Genomic DNA, 17,140 nt, shown 5'->3' on the forward strand with positions numbered 1-17,140 from the left:
GGACTGAGTATTAATTCCGGAGTGAAAAATATGCCTGGGGGAATATTTAAGGTACTTCTGTCTAGAGTTTTGGATGTGCCTTATTTAATAAATTTTTCTTTCCAAAATGAAATTAGTTTCTTGGGGTTTTATTTCTCCCTCTCCCCCATGTTTCTTTGTGCAGTCGTATAAAAATAATCTATATGCTTCTATACTGTCAATGCCATTATTTGAATAGAATATATGAAATAATCAGCAGCTAATTTGCCCTTTAAGGCTGGTAGCTTATTCTGTTTCTGATGAAATTTCAGAAACACAGTTTGGTTTAATTTATGCAATGAACTGCTTTAAGTTCATTTGTGTTTTTGTTTTTTTTAATGGGTTCTTGCAATATCAGAATGGAAAGAAATAACAGGGCAAAAGTACGGTGGTATCGATGTGAATTTAGTAGTTCTCTTTTGTGATTTTTGGATAATCTGTTATAGCTTTATAATGACAAAAACTCAGTATAGTAGTACACACAGAATGGGCACTTTCCAAGCAGTGGACTGGGCTCGATGTTTTGATCTCATTTAGCACTCTTGTGTTCTTGTTTGAACAGAGAGACTGAACACTAATTTTCAGTGATGTTCCAGAACTGTTATTTCTTATTAGTGAGTTTGGTTGCTGCATCTTTTCTGTTCTGGAGGTCTGTTGACTTCCACGAGAAAAGCGTAAACCATGATATTTAATGCATTTCATCATTCTGTCTCCATGAAAAGAGTTCGCATCCCAAATAGTAACAGTTTGGAACATGAGAATTTTTGTGCTGACCACGTTCAGCTGGTTTTCCTTTTCTGATTGCTTTTCCCTCTGTATTGTAAAAATGAAATGATTAAAAAACCAAAACAATTTTAGGATTGGGAAGTGATCCAGTGGTATGTCTTCATTTCTAATTAAACAGAAACTGTAGACCTCTGTCAAGGGATCAGGGCAGCCCAACTGTTACGGTTTGACTGGACTTTTTCTGTCGCCGTATTCCCTTTGTTCAAACTGAAATTGATATTTTTGTCTTTTCACAATCTGAGAAGCTTTCTCTATGGAAGATTAAAGAACTATGGTGTTACTCTTCTGTTTCTTTAACAACTCAGAACTTAATCCCTGAAAGTTTCTGTTTAAAGTTAACATCTTAGCCAGAACATTCTAAATAGTTTATCTTGGATCTCCATTGCACAAACATTAAGCAGTAAATTCTGGAGGCTGCAGGGTGTTTAATGCAGTTCTGCTTCCTTACCAAGGTTTAGGCTTGCTGCTAGTGATCAAGTAGATGAGTCTCTATTATCTGAGTAACGACTCATGTATACCCATATTTTTGAGTGAATAATGGTTAATCTGCAGTTATTTTACTTACACTGATAGCAGATACTATTAAAATGTGGGTGAGGTGTTTATGCAGTGGAACAGACTCACATAAGTCTTTTGGAGAAGTGCAGGATATGCCAGGCAGCAGCTTTATCACAAAGGCTTCTCACATGGAGCTCAAGTGCAGATGTATTATTCTGCTGAATTAATTATTCAGTGAAGGCAGTTCCATTTTTAGAGTTGATACCACATTCTACATTTTCCCCTTTTTTTCCCCCCGAAATGTGTTGCAGACAGTGCAGTGAATTTGTGTTCATGAATGACTTTACAAACGTTTTAGGTACAGGTTACAGATTTATTTGAAAAATTACAAGTTTATGTACACAGTTGCAGAAGCAGAACTAGCAGTTTTAGGATCTATTCAGAAGCACGCTGAAACTGATAATTGGTGATGCGTGTTTTATGAAATAAAACCTTCACCAGGAGAGTTTTCTCAGGTGAAATAAATTATATAAATATCCTTCAAGGTTTGGAGTTTGAAGGTTGCCCAGTGTCTGTCTAAGCTCAGAGGATTAGGCACCTAAATCGTTTAGATCTTCATATTTTCAGTATTGTTTTCATAGAGGTTCAGTTAAAGCTAAACCGTGCTTATTAACTTGGTGCAGGCTGTGTCTGGTTCAGCTGAAGTCTTGTTTTTAGCCAAAACAAGAAAAACTTGCTTGTACAAGGTTTGGGTCAGTCTGTTCAAGCTGGCCTCTGCCTCTGAGTCATTTGGACTTTTGTTTTGCATTATGGTGTAATGGCGAAGTGCATTCATCCCCTGACCAGTTTTTACAGTAAACTCTAAGTAGCCAGGTCTAATCTTAAGCTTGTTTTAAACTACTGAACCACGAAATAAAAAGTTGTTCAAAGAAAAAAGACAAAAAAAACTCTATTAAATAAAATTAATCCAGAAAAATACTGACAGTATGTTATTGAACAGTATTGTTTCTACAGCTTAAACATCTTATAAGAAAAATAAGTTGTTAAAGTTATTTTACAGTAATACAATTGCAAAAAACCTTGGAGATTTGTCTAATGGGCTTTGGCTTTAGTAATGAATGCAAAAATTCACTCATAAAAACCTGAGCTTATAGAAGGGAACGCTCAATTATTTAAAAATACTAATATAAAATTATGAACATTATTTACATAGGGGAGTTTGAATGTATCTTATCATGGACCAGATCTAGTAAGGGATGGTTTGTAGAAAATTTCTGTATAGGTGCCGACTAATTTCTATGATTAGAAACAAATTGGAAAGTGGAGCATTAAGATACTCTTGTTCTTTTCCTCAAAGTAAAGACTCTGCTGCAGTCATTTGGCCTTACTCTTTTAGTGCTTTGCTGTGATTTTGCTGATTCTTTTTGATTTGTCCTTTTTTGTCCTTTTACTTTTTGATTGCACTGAGTATCCTGAGTATCAGAAGAGTCAGGAGTAGATTCTGTACTCAAAGTATTACAGTCCTGAGGACTTTGCCCTTCATTGTCCATCCTAACTTTGCTGGGGCTGTATGCAGCTAGCTGACAGAGAGCTACAGCCGCTGTTTGTTTCTGTTCATCGCAGCTGTCAATGATGCGTAAGTCTTGAGCTTCGTTGCGGTGAGCTGGGAAAGCTTTGTCACAGGCACTGTTAATAGGGTTCTTGGGGTTGCATGCTCCTGAGCTTTCTGCTCCTGAGTTCTCATTTTCTGTCTTTGGAGAAGTAGCAGCACCATTATCATGAGATGGACTGTGGGATGTTGTTTTCGGGCTTACTGTGTTACAGGAATCTTTTACCGAGAGGTTCAGAGGCATATCTTGCAATTCTAGGAAGTTCTGACTCTCCGTTTTGGATGTGGCTTTGTATGTGTGTTCATGAGGAGGTCCTGCATTTGTGTCAGCCTTTTTTGAAAGATTAAGGGGAGCTATTCCAGTGTCGTCTTCTGTGTTGGACAGTGAACCTTCATTGTTGTGGCTTTCACTTGGTGTATATGAATCTTCATCAGTGACATTAATGCTGAAAGACATGAGGAGAGAAGAGAATTCAATATCTGTTGCTTTTTTAAAATTGAGGCTGAGGAACTGGAGAAGAGGGGAAAAAAAAAAGTCTGGCTTGGTAGTCTTACAGTCATGTTTTTTATCTTTTCCCTCCCCCAGGTCCCTTTCACCATACCTCTCTCTCCAATAGAAGTGTTTTCCTGAAATGCACAGGTACACGCATGGTAACGGTGTTAGAGATACCTGATGCATTCAGATGAATGAGCAGCTGACTCATATAGCAGCTGGGGTTTGTACAGTTGTACATAAAGCTGTTTTGTGGACATATCTTACAGAACAAATCCTGGTGCTATAAATGCAAATGTACTTTAGGGGGATTGCATGAAATATATGCATGCTGTCTATGTGTGCCCCTAAGAATCTGACAAGAATTTGCAAGGTGATGCTATTACTTTACCTGGAAGGTGAATCTTCTCTATCTTGCTGTGTTGGCACGCTTGGAAGTAGTGCTGGTTGATCAGTGCTTTTTCTCACAGGTCTGAAAGCTGTAAAGTTTTCTTCTGGTTGATCATATTTTCCAAGTGATGTGGAGGACGATTTGTTGGAGAGGTCAAATAAGCCCTCACACGCGTGGCTTGTCTGAGTGAAGTTGGTGGGGCTGGGCCTGCCTGGGGAGCCCGTTGCCGCGCTCCCTGCAAGAGGGCTCATTTTAGCATTCTCTCTTTCATTTTGGTCATCTTTGGAATGACTTTTGGCATGCAGTAATGTTATTTCCTTTTCATAGTCTGCTTGTTTTTTGTGCGAACCTAGAGGATATTGTTGGGAAGGACTTAAAGAAGCTGGGTATAACAAAGTAGTTTCTTCCATTAGATGAGAACTTTGATCTCTGTTAATACCGGCTACGTGTGAAAATCGATAAAAAGGAGGATCCGTGGGCCTACAAAATCCATATGGTATTGGAGGAGTGGAATGATACTGCTGGAACAGCCGATAGTGTTCATATGCTGATGGATTTATGTGTTTTGGAAGTGGCCCAGGGTGAGGAAGAAAGTGTCTTTGGTCTTGCGTGCCGTAGACGGACAGAGCAGAGCTTTCACACTCGGAATTACCTGGAAGCAAGTAAGGTGTATAGATGGCCAGCCTATGCTCATAAAAGTGGGGCGAATAGTCTGGAATCATCGGTTGCATGTAAGGAGGAATGGAACCAAAGCCTTTTGTGGGAGGAACTTTATGTGGAAATTCTGGGAGGAAAGGAGAACCTGCTTTCCATGGGTGACTTGGTGCATGAAATGCAGATTTAGTGTGAAAAGGTGAACTTTTGTTGGGGAGCGATAGAATTTCAGGTACTTCACTTGTTTCTGGGCCTTTGCTATCTCTGTGTTCTCCTACAGGAACAAAAGCTGAGGGCCTCACGATGCTGTCCAGAAGAGGCTGCATGCCGAGGGTGCTTTCTGCTGAGGTACTGGCAGAGGTTACTTCCTTCTGGATTGCAGGTTTCTGACCTTGGATTGCTGTGTTCGTTGCTTGGTTTTGTAATTCAACATTTTCCTTGGCATCTTCTTTTGGAAAAGCGTATTGAGGCTTTGAATCGAGATTTGACAGTCCGTTTGTGGCTGACTTGGAAGAAGTGGGTTTGACTGTAGGCTCTAGGTGATTGATCTGCTTGGACTCCAAGGAACTGGTCTTTGGGCACTTGATGACACGGTCCTGCTCTGATACTAAAGTAATGGAGTTTTTGCAGAGGCCATACTTCATATGGTTAAAAAGATGGGATTTCTCATTGCAAGTAAAGGGGCACTGAAAGCACTTATACTTAAATGGCTTTCCTGGCGGTCTTGGGATGTAATGAGGCTTCTTTGGTTTACGCTCTTTGAGGAGACTCATCTTTTTTTCTGCTTTAAACAATTAAATGTAATGATTCTTTAGAAAAGCTTTCTTGTGGTTAGCTTTCCTTAGTTTAGCCTCTTGATGTTTCCAGTTTATCAGGTTTCTGCAATCCTTCTTCCCAGGTGAAAAGAGGAAGCCAACTCCCAGGGTGTCTCAGGGAAGAGGAGGTGCCGGAAAGCAGCACTTCTCTAACTGGTAGCACTGGAATACAAAGTTCAAAATTAGCTGTACTGGAACATTGGAACTAAACACAAACAGTTCTTTTAAACTGTATTCCCCTTCATTATATCTATAATGCGTGTTTTTTTTGGTAAAACAGGACAAATGCTAGACTCCAGATGTAAAACAGACACACGTTAAACTGGAATGTTGTTGAGCACCTAAACATATTAGCAGAAGTGTCCCAGTTTTCAGCAGTGCTGTCACCTGCTGCTGCTGGGGACTTGAAGGAGTTTTCTGTGAAAATTGAAGGAAAATTCATTCAGAGGACGAAAGCAGAAATCTAGGTGGAGCTATTGAGAGAAGTGGAGGTGGGTAGAATGAGAAGAGGCAGGTCCTGGCAGCGGCTGGGTATGGGGCAAGCTTGTCAGGCCGGTTGGGGAAAGAGAGGAGGGAGTTTCCTGCTTGGTGAAATGAGGGTGGAGTGGATTGGCTGCACTCGGGTAGCTGACTTGGCTCTTTCAGAGACTGACCAGCCCCTCTTTTAACTGCATGGCATTTCCTAACAGCCTAATCTCGATGGATACCTCAAGAGTGGCCAATCTCTCGAAGGTTAAAACCACACCAATTTTCTTCCTCTTCCTAATTCAATTAAGAGAAATGAGTACTGGAGTATCTGACTAATAGTATATTCTGCTTGATAAACACATTTCACATTCTTCTGCTGTGGAGCACCTTATGTATCGCTTTGACAGACGCACAAGTAGATTAATTCATGTTTTAAAAAAAAAAGCATCTGACAGATTGATTTACAGGGGCATGATCTATCTGCCTTTCTTCAGAAAAAGTAAGGTTGTGGATACTTTGTACAGCCTAATGATTTGCTCAGTAGATAAGTCAGGAGGGCTTGTATCAGCTTGTTCCATTATGTTCGCTGATTCTGAAGGCGTGAGAAACTCTCAGAGTCAAGTTCTCATGATTTTATAGGATGTGTTATGGCAGAGATCTAAAAACTGATGATTTCATCATGAACTATAAGCATCATTATCAAAATGATGACTGTTGCAAAACCACGTACTGTATCTATTGTGTTACCCGAAACTGCAGGAATACTAATTGTAGGAGTGACTAGGATAGCTTAATTTTTTTATTTTTTAAAGCTTTTTACATAGAGGTTTGGATTAGTAGCGTGAAAATATCAAGTTTATGGAAAGAATTGTTAGTAATTACATGCTGTGAGATTTTAGTTGAAGCAGAAATGTTTTGCATTTCTTAAATCAGATAGTTTAATAGAAAATGGCATGCAACACGTTATGAAAACAGAAGGCAAAGCTACAGAATTGCTGCTTGTTTTATCAGGTATAGTAATTCTGGGAAATTGTGTTACATATTGTTTCTGATGTCATAGAAATATTAATTCGTGTTAGAATGGTAATTGTGAAAGCACTCTGAAAAATGCAGCCTGCTGTATAAATAGAAAAAAACATCTTTGGATTGGAATTAACAAATAATTAAATCTGTGGCAGTGTAAGGAAGTAGGAGTGTGCAGAGACGTTGCTTCTTAATTCTCAGCTTTTAACAAAGCTTTTTTGTTGGACTTCATAGGCACTGATAATGTTGCAGTACAAAAGAAAGCTACTCAAAATGTCCAGCAGCATGTTAAATTCCTGCCACTGCAGTCTGGTTAAAATAGTAGCTCAAACTAATAAAATAAAAATACAAAACAAATGTGCCTTGTAGGATTTAAAAACTAATAGCCTGCATTCCTCTGAAGGTTTAAGAATAATGCTTTTACTTAATAAATACATAAAAATAAAAATTAAGATTTGCAGTGGGAGGTCCAGATAGGTAGCTAGCTGGTTGGTTGGTGGGTTGTTTTTTTTTTGTTTTTTTTTTTTTGCCTTAAGTGAATTTACTTTTGACTAATGGTGCATAGCTAACTCAGACAGCTTGTAATGGACGTGATCATGTCAGTTTGTTCTCGTTCTTTATATCTTCTTGGAAGCCCTTGTACTGATAGTTCTTGAAAAGAAGATATTGTTGTCAAAACTCCACTGCATTCTTAGTTTGGCCATTTATGATAAGTCTGAATTTACATTCAGGTGCAGCACTTATAATAAAGAGATGTTAATTAGATTTTCTTGTTCTTCTAGCTTTCCTTTGCTTAATAGTGTAAATTCCTGTGCGTCCTGTTCCCCCTCACCCCGACGTTGTACTTGGTATTTAACTTTGATTCAAGTTATTCCTGTTCTGCAGAATATTAAGTATCATTTCTTAATAAGATAAAATGCTCTGTTGCAGTTTTAATGTTAGAAATTCAGAGCATTGGCAGCTTCTTTGCAACGTGTCTACAGGAGGGAATTAGGAATGCTTTTTGATGGCATGCTCAGCCTGCAGACAGCGCTTCTGGAGCCAGCCACGCTCACCTGAGAGGGTACAGCGAGGAGCTGATTTGGAAAGGGTGTTCACCCTTAGTAAACTAGTGTCAGCCAGATTCATGTTGTGTTATGCTCTTTTAATGGTTAATCCTTTTCTTTTTCTTATGACTTAAACATGCCAGTAGTAGAACATTTCTAAACTGAGCCAAAAAGGACACTTTTAATTTTAATTTCAAAGTAAAACCCAGGAGTATTTGGCAAAAGTACTTATTTCATAGCTAAAGAAATTTAAAACTATTTGAACACACGTATAAAACTAGAAGAATACTAATGGTTTGAAGAAGTTGCAATTTAGACTGTCTGTATATAATTAACATTAGTTACTTGCAGTTGTACAATGCATGTTTTAGATGACTGAAATTAAGATCTAGAATTAGAAAAAAAAAATCAAAATAAGTAGTTCCTTTTTACTTAGTCTGGAATCCCATAACTTGTGATATTATTTAAAAAATGGGGAAAAAAAATGTTGAATAGCAGGATGATAGCTTTGATAGCTTTCATGCCTTTTTGTTTGTTAACTGAGAGTGTAGCTCCTGAATGCCAGATTTGAGAAGTGTGGATAGTGAAATACAAAATCTTGCTAGTTTTGTAGTGCAGCAGTAGTGTTGATTTATACTTCTATAGGAAACAGGTTACTGAGATCATGGGTTAAACCTGAGGCTCTCAGTTGTTTGCTCTGTCGGCAGCACACGTTCTTACAGCCCTGTCCAGCCGCAGAGCGAGAGCTGCGTGCTTAAACTGGAAGGAAGAAGTCGTGCTGCTGCTGCCTCCTTGCTTTCACAAAGATTAGCAAGGCCAGAAAATAAGGTTATAATTTAGAATTGTGTGCGTGTATGTGTAAGTGCATAAAAATGTATTTCTATGTATACTTGTGTATGTATACTTATACATATGTATTCATAAGCATACATACACACATGTATATACACTTGTACATATATATATATATATGCCTGCTGTTTTTTAGTTTTTAAAGCAGTCTAAATTGTTTAAGATGTCCAGCTGATCAAAGGGGAAATTTCAAAATGTCTTTTATTACAAGCAGGGCTGGTAATTAGGCGTCTTTTTAGGACACTGCTTTAGCAAACTACGTAACAGTTTGTCATGCACACTCCATTATTATTGCAGTATCCTTTGGTGATGTTGATCTCTCTGACCAGGAGCACTCACTGGGGTGGAAACATTTTGAAGGACATGCTATAATTAAAATATTGTGATGTGGCATTATTGCATAACTCAAGGACATGCCATTGTCACCTACCTAGAGTGTTGCAAGAACAAGATTTGTGAGGTTTATTCTGGTTGAGATTTTCCAGTGATTAACTACCACTCCCTTCTAAACTTCCAGTTCCTTTAAACTGAAAGATAAATTTTAACACAACTGTTTGTTAATTAGGAGGAAACATGGGCGAGAGGAGTGGGTTGGCGAGGGCTGGGAAGGAAGTGTGCGTGCAGGGAGTGAGGGCTGTGCTTGTGAGAGAGGCGGCAGGGACCGAGCAGCCTGGTGAGGTGGTGGGGATGGGAATACAAAATCTTCGCAAATATTAACTTAATAACTCCCCATCTTAATGCACTTTAATTGGCGAGAGAAAGGGTAACTCATAACAATCCAGTTTTCTTTGCTACATTCCCACAAGCTGGAAAACTAACAAATCAAAACTGAAACGGAATACGTGGTTCTCACACAGGCTCTTCAGATTAACCCAGTCCTACTGTATAAAGAATAGTTGGCAGAATAAGCAGCAATTCCTATCAATACAGCTTTTCTGTCATTCTTCAATATAATACCTGAATTTTCTCTATAGGAACAAAAAAATTTTCACCAGCAAGTTACTGTAAAAACTAAGAGTCCCTTTTTGGCACAGTCTAAAATCTTTCCCTCTCCTGTTGAAACTTTGTGCCGAAAGCTTTAAGTGGTGCAGTAAATGCACCTGCTGGGAGGAACCCAGGCTTCTGAGCCAGCTGAAAAAGGAAAACCTCCGATTTACTTTCCAGCTGTAATATAAACACATTTGTATTTGAAAAAATTCTTTAAAGAAGAGTACTTACCAGAGACATAGGTGCGTGAAACCTTCCAGGTGATCACTGTTGCTACCCTGTAGCTGTCACTGCTGAGAGAGAAGTACCTGTTCGCTGCCGGCTCCCTAAGTGAAACTGCAGGAGGTTGTTTCAGGGGGAGGGACTTAAGAAGTGTAGGAGTTGAGCCCTCAGGGTGTAGAGATGCACCTGATATTACTCCAGCCTGAAGCTACGATTCATTTGTTTGCGTCCACTGCTTTCATTCAGCATTACCTCAGCATCTCGGCTATCGAAGGGAGCTCTTGTTGCTTTTGTGCCCTCCAACAACCAAGTTTTACTCTGAACTCTGGTGTCTGTTCCTCTGAGCAGCACTCTGCAGCGTGGGGTCGGAAATGAGTAGGCATGATAGACTGAGCTTCCAACCTACTTCACTTCACTGGAAATGACTTGTGAGCAGCAGAATCAACAGCACACAGAGGGTAGCAAAGCTTAAAAATAGGAATTTTACATTCTTATTAGAAGCTGGCTTTTTTTTATAGTAATGCCATTGAAGCCTTAATATTGCTTTTTTTTTTTTCCTCACCCTCTCCATTTTTATTTAAATCTTTTTGTCCTTCATGAGTCTCCTCTCTGAAGGCGGGACTGAACTAACTCTAAGCTTGCCACAGGAACCTGCCAAAGCTTGCCTATAATCAGCAGTCAAATGTACAGATCCTGCAAATGGGAAGGAGTCACCTCAGTGAGGAATTGATTATCACGTCTGAACGTTTGCTCAGGAGTGGTAAAACTGCAGGGGGAAAGGAGGAAATCTCATCATCTGCTGATTAGTGCCAGCACTCGCTCTTAGCTGCATTTTAGTTGGAGATCATAAATGACAACTTTATTAGTGTATCTACCAATTATCTAGTGGCTTGGTGAAATAATAACTTCTCACATACTGGCCCTTTAAAAGGAAAATCCTTGGGTACTTCTGTCTAGATGTCTCTAAAAATCCATTTCTGTTACTGTAAATGAGTCCTAAGTGGTTTCTGGCTACAACTTCTGATGGTTTTTAGCCATTAAATTTTTGAAACTTTAAAATATGGAGGTGTGAATGTCTTATGGACTTTCACCTAAGTATACAGATAAGTATACAGACTTATCCTACCTAAGTATACAGATTCCCATCCTTCCTGTCACTGTGCCAATGTAGTTTTCTGGACATTTTTTCTAACTACGAGCAGTTGATTTTGTTGTGTGTGTTTTTTTTTTTTTTTTTTGCTTTAATATTCACTTTCCTATAATGCAGCCTAACAGTGTAAAAAGATGTCATACTACTGTCTACTGTAAATTCTTTGGCTCTGTAAAGACCTGCAGGGAGAAGACCTTTGCTTCAGCTGCTGAAGATGTTACTCAGAAGTCCATAATCTCCAGTGCTCTAGTCTTTGTTTTCTGTAGCTTGAGGAAAGTTTCTTTTTTACTTGTATTTTTTGGCACGTGATGGAGTGGAGGTGGGTTTCTTTGAGTAGAATCTGATCACATATTTTGTTTTGAAAGAAAATTGTGTGTTTTGGCAACCAGAAAGAGCTACCTTGCTTTTCACCTTGATGTTTGTGAGCCACTTGTTCATGATTACTAGAGCAAAAAATGGGGATCCTTTAATTTAGGTGACTGAATTGGGTTGGGAGGCAGCACAACCCCCTTCCCTGATCTGGTATGTGCGAGGTGGATGTGATGTCTAATTGCTTCCCTGTTCCAAGGAAAACAAAGCTTGTTTTAAATCAAGCTACTTTCTGGAAGGTCACCTAAAGTCAGCTGCAAATGAAGTAAAACTGGAAAAATAGAATAGTATGTGATTGGTTTTCTTGGTGTTTGGATGATATTGAAATTTCAGATCGAGGTGAGAGGATTCATTGATGGACCCCAGAAGAGGAACACAATAGCTCCTTGTTTGTGCTCCTGGAAGTAATAAATCTTGATTGCAGTGACGTGGTTTCATCACTTTTGTTAACTCATTATACTTGCATCTTGAGTATTTGGTAAACGGAACCCAGTTGCTGTTAGTAACACCCTCCTTAGTTTACTTGAGTACAGCACTCAGATTAATTGAGATGAGCAGCAGAATGGACATAATAACGTGTTTATTAATTTTTTTCTCCGTATTGTTTTTTTTTCCTTCCCCCCAGTTGTGATTGTTTTTATACCTCTGATGGTTTGAAGCTGTACTTTTATTGCTTCTTTATATAGTTTAACACATACATTTGGGTTCTAAATTCTGTGTAAAATTCAGTCTCCTGAACGTTATCAAGGATGTGCTGCATAGCTATAGTTGGATTTCATATGTCTAGTAACTGTGCATAAAATGGCATTCTTTAAGTGTTAGTAACTTCATGTTTTTATATGGTCTTTTTCTGACGTTTGGCATGAAACACAAAACAAAATGTTGCTATCAGAAGCCATACATATAAATGGGATAAACTTAACCTGTTCTTGATAAGCTGCTTACCTAATTTTTATTTTAATCCTCTCATTTCAAACTTGAATTCCCTGGATGTGTCAAAGAGTGCTTGGTGTTACCCTGGTCACTTATCAAGCCCTCTGTTAATCAGGTGATTCTCAGCTTTCTGCTCTAAAGCATAGAACAGCCCTGGTGCCTGAGTTGCTCTGATGCCATGGACCAACCAGAGCTGCTGCTGGCTTTCAGAACATGTCCACTGGTTGTCAGTCATCAGCAGGACTGCCAAGTCCATCTCGAGCTGCTTTACAAATGCACGGGCTTGTTAATCCAAGAGAGAAGAATGATCAAAGATAAAGTCACTTAGTTGAGCACTGGTGGACGTATAACTCATGAAGCTCAGAGCCTGCCTTGTGGAGGAGCCTTGAAACTGTGTGACTGGCAGCCACTTCTGCCCCTGTCACTTTTGTTATGTGTCTGGATGAGTGGCTTTGAGCTAAATGTTCAAGAAAGCCCTTTTTGTTCTCTGGTTGCTCAAACTGAAGTTATTGACAGATTTTGCTATCTGTATTAACATGTTTGGACTGGGCTGCCTTACAGTCCTGGGGGGGGGCAGATGTATTTGAATGTAATTGGTGTAGTTCATGCTGTGCCCCAAAACATTACGTGATTCTTGTACAATATTCTCATAACTATTTTCTTCTATCCCATATGAATAGTCATTAGTCTTAATGCTTTTCAAATAACAGCTTTGAAACGTGCCTTTGTTTCTCATAATGATTTCAGTCCCTGACTTTGGAGATATGTCTGGGCAGATTACCTTGCTGATGTTTGTGAGCCACTTGTTCATGATTACTAGAGCAAATTATTTGTATGGGAAAAGAATAAAAGCTCAGCAGTTAATAGCAACTGCAGATCATATTTTTAGATATCTATTGTGGCCTGCGCTGTGAGTGTTTGGCCTGGAACTGGGATGATCTTCCTTCTAGTTCCCATCCTCACCCTTGGGCAGTGAAACATCTCGGGGGAAGTTGGTAACCTCAGAAACTGAGACTGTAGGCAAAACTGGGAACTGTTTATAAAAAGGAGCTTTGGGTAGTCGTTCTTTTCATTATCAGTCCTTTTAACAGAGATGTAAAATATGCTTTTCTTGAGTTTCTACTTGATGTTTTGGTTATAATTGCCTTTTAAAATTTATTATTCCTGGTGTTTTTCATGCAGAGTGTTTTTGCTTTGATTTCAAGATTTACGCCAGAGATTCTAAGACAGTTTTCTCACTCATGTGAAGTTTTTTCTCATGGAATCCAGTAGTAGGATCTGAAATGAATCGTGCCACGTGCAGTTCTAGTTTATATGAAATCAGTCCCACACGTTTTCTTTGAGGCATCGTTGTCTGTCTGCAGCAATGCCAGTCTCATGAAGGAGAGAACATGATGCATGCAGTGAGAACTTCTGGACTTAAAAGGTTTTTAGCTTTCAGTCATCCTTTGAAATGTGTCAAATTTGTAAAGGCTTAGATGACTAATTTGTTGTCTACTACTGAAGTTTTAAAAGCAATATAGAAGAGCAAGTGAAATCTGCTATTTTATTCTTTATTTTTTAAATCCAAAGCTCTTGAACTGCAATTTGTCTGTGTTTTTGAGTTGGAAACTGTGTGTTACCATTTAGCTCAGTCTTTTTAATATGGGTCATGCAGCTGCTTTTGCAATATAGAGAAAACATTGACAAAAAGAAAAGAAAACAATGACAAGTCATTAAAATTTTATGTTCTCATGTATTTTTGTGAATTTCTGCATTTGGAATTGTAGCACTCTTAAATGAAACATTTCTGACTGTACAGTGTGTGTCAGGGCCAAAAACTTGTATTTTAGTGTGGTTTCTATATGATTTCACATCTTTTGTTTTGTACTGTATTTGTGGTTTTGTAGGCTTTAGACTATTATTTATAGGGTTTTTTATTTAATTGGGTGGGGATAAATACTAAACAAACAAGAGAATCCTAGTTTACTTGAATTTCTGGTTTGCTTGTGAAAGGACGTTATTAAAATTTCTCTTGATGACAGCATAGTATAAACTTTCTAGCTAATAAGGTGTGTCATATATAGGAACATGAAACTTCCTAGGTGTTCTCAATATGTCAGTGGCGAGACTGAAAGTGTTCTCATGCTGAATTCTCCCAAAAACTCACTGACTGCTCAGAAGTCCCAGCTGTATCTGTTAAATGGCACCCGCAGTGCCATCGTAGAACTGTGAAAACGTGTGTGTAAGGGTGGTAGCACTGGCATCTTGGAAGAGCAAGAAGAGGAAGCCAAGGACAAGGAGTGTGGAAGAACTCTGCAGTTAAACTTGCAATGCAGTAGTGCTTATTTTGGAAGGCTTCCAGCCAGGAAGGCATTATTTTTGGTCTGCCTACATTCTTATGTGCCCTTACCTATTCACAGTGCATTGACTGAAACAATCCCTCTCCCACTTTTTAAACTGTGGAAACAATGAAAGCAGCATTTAAACTCATGATGCTGATGAAGTAGATAAACAATGGCTAATTCAGAGGTGTAACATTGGTGGGTCCGTGCGAGTGAGCCAAATCTTGAATCCATGTGTTACTCTCAAAATAAGCAGAGAAGTTTGGGGGGAAAAAAACCAACTTGTCAAGAACCATCATTTATTTCTTCTATCAATTACCTTCAGAGTAAAGGCAGAAAAATATATTTAAAAAAAAAAAAAAAAACCTTTATGTTTGTACTCAAAATTACTTTTAGTGATGTGGAACTGAGATGGGATTTAGGATGCCTTGGAATGGAAAATTTGGTAACTTAAATTGGAAATTTAGGATGTCACTGTGGAAATTGGAATGATTTTTTTAGCATTTCAGTCAAAGAGGGCAGGCAGTGCTGCTGGCACAGGGAAATATTTTGTGTATTATTTGTGCAGAATGATAAGCATATTGCTTAAATAGGAAATGCTGTTTATTTCAGTGTTGAAAGAATGTCACCGTATGCCCAACTTCCATCATTCCCTCAGCTTCTGTCGTATATCTCATTAATTTGGTTAGAGGGAGTATGTGCTCTTTGATAGTACCAGATTATCAGTGGTGTGTCTGGTACAGAACATGCCCATGTGTTGGCTGGTATTGATAAGACAGTAGGTTTGTTTGACAGTATGGAGAATGGTGCTTCCTGGTTGTTATATGCCAATGTTAGTGTACTTTAAAAAGAAAAAAAAAAAGTCTGAAAAACTCTACATAGAGTGGAAAAGGAACATCTTTTGCTTGTCCAGTTCCATCATTCCACTCATCAAGAATTTAAAAGAAAAGATTAAATTCAATACTGATTTCAAGAGTATTCTATAATGAGGTTTAAGTTATACGTTTAAGTAGTCTCAGAAAAGTGTATTCTAGAGCATCTTAAACCTTGCATGCTCCATTTTTAATATCTTCTGTGTTTTCATATTCCAGAGTAAGTTATTTGATACTGACTTGCAGCTGCCTCGGTTTTTGGAGGAGGACACATCAGGAAGTCAGGCTCTGAAATGTGCTAATCTATCCTGAAGTGGTAGTTAATTGTGAGGCTTTTGGCAAGCATCCAGGTACTTTTCATCGCAGGTACAGGAAGAAATGAAAAAAGATCTATCTGTCTTAGGTGGACTCCTAGAATCTAGAGAACACCCAAACCTGAAAGGCTGGTTGTGGAAGAATTTCTTTTCTCTAACACCCAGGTGAACTTTAAAAATGATATATGACACTGATACTGAAAATCGTATTTCAAAAAGTTGTAATGGGAATGTCATCATAATGGTTTTCAAATTAGCAAGAAGGTATTAAAAATACTTTTTTCTTCTAGAGAGATTAAATTAAATGGCTGAAGCTACAGCAGGAAAAGTCCCTCCCCCAGCGCAACTGGGAAATGGTACAAATGCTAAGCAGGGAATAAATGACAATGAATTGCTTCTAGCTTTTTCACTGCAGGGTTTATCTCAATATTGCACAACCTTAGCCTAAAGGTTGGGGTTTCTCTGGTGATTTTTCTTTTCTGACATGCAGTGTTATGAATTTGCAAAATTTTTATACTCCTTCAGAGCAAGTAATTCACTCGGTAGGATTCCTTCATAAACCTGTTTCTTCGTGTCCTTGAACTGCAATTTGCTACTGCTGAAGTTAAAGGAAGAGCTGTTAGCTGTAACCTGTATGAAGGTCTCTGTTTAGCTCTCATGTGGCCTTGGGCATGAGCGTGTAGGCTGATCTCTGAAACATTCAGTGCTCTGTGCTTCAGCACTGAAGCAGAGGTTGATCACTGCTGTTGTAGGTCAGCTGTAGTTCTTTCTCTGTAGCCAGGTAGGGGTTCCTACAAATTGTGCGTTTTTATGGCTGCATTACATAATGATGTTGAGATAGACTGGCCAAAATCCAGATCTGTCTGCTTCCACATTGGCCCTCTGCCATCCTCGGAAGCTTGCTCCAATTTTAGGGTTGTAGCACTTCGGCAAACCTGCCATTAGTTTATTGAAGCAGATGCCTGGGAAATGAGCATTAACGTCCATTTCTTTAAATACTGTATTTAAGTAATATGAGTGGTATCAAACAGCGAGTCTTCAGCAGAGATGTAGTTAAAATGCAGTTCTTTAGGGCAACATCCACCTTAACCAACAATCCCTTCTGTTCTGCCTGAGAGCCAGTCTTTGCATTACATACTTTCCACCCTCAGCAGCAAGGTAGACAACAATCTCCTCTACAGCCCAGCTGTGATTCATGGCTAGAGCAGGTCTTTCCTGTGTGCTGACTGAGATAGGTCCATGGAAAAAAATACCACGTGATCATATAATTAAAGACTCTCTTAATTCATTACGTAGTGAGAGACTGAACTGAGATT

General features: G+C 38.8%; 2 protein-coding genes across 2 annotated transcripts in view; one reads left to right on the forward strand and one right to left on the reverse strand.

The window, feature by feature from the left end:
• The window catches only part of TBCD (tubulin folding cofactor D), a 108,193-nt gene that overhangs the window by 24,914 nt on the left and 66,139 nt on the right, over positions 1-17,140 (forward strand). The window lies entirely within an intron of this gene.
• Positions 2,354-9,959, reverse strand: ZNF750 (zinc finger protein 750). Its single transcript, XM_042883981.1, has 3 exons — positions 9,872-9,959; positions 3,796-5,426; positions 2,354-3,357 (listed from the first exon to the last, which is right to left on the reverse strand). Exons 2-3 carry the CDS (start codon positions 5,220-5,222, stop codon positions 2,631-2,633), a joined length of 2,154 nt encoding a protein of 717 aa, XP_042739915.1. The 5' UTR covers positions 5,223-5,426; positions 9,872-9,959; the 3' UTR covers positions 2,354-2,630.

Source organism: Lagopus leucura, unplaced genomic scaffold, assembly GCF_019238085.1.
Source record: "Lagopus leucura isolate 7727_CA_CO unplaced genomic scaffold, USGS_WTPT01 Super-Scaffold_100040, whole genome shotgun sequence".
In the NCBI taxonomy this organism is placed as follows: domain Eukaryota; kingdom Metazoa; phylum Chordata; class Aves; order Galliformes; family Phasianidae; genus Lagopus; species Lagopus leucura.

What these genes read in the sequence shown, in the direction of transcription:
- ZNF750 (XM_042883981.1), bottom strand. Translation starts at nt 5,222, where the DNA reads ATGAGTCTCCTCAAAGAGCGTAAACCAAAGAAGCCTCATTACATCCCA. An exon ending in AGAGAAGATTCACCTTCCAG is followed by an intron (nt 3,358 to 3,795) that starts GTAAAGTAATAG and finishes CATGTCTTTCAG; the next exon opens with CATTAATGTCACTGATGAAG.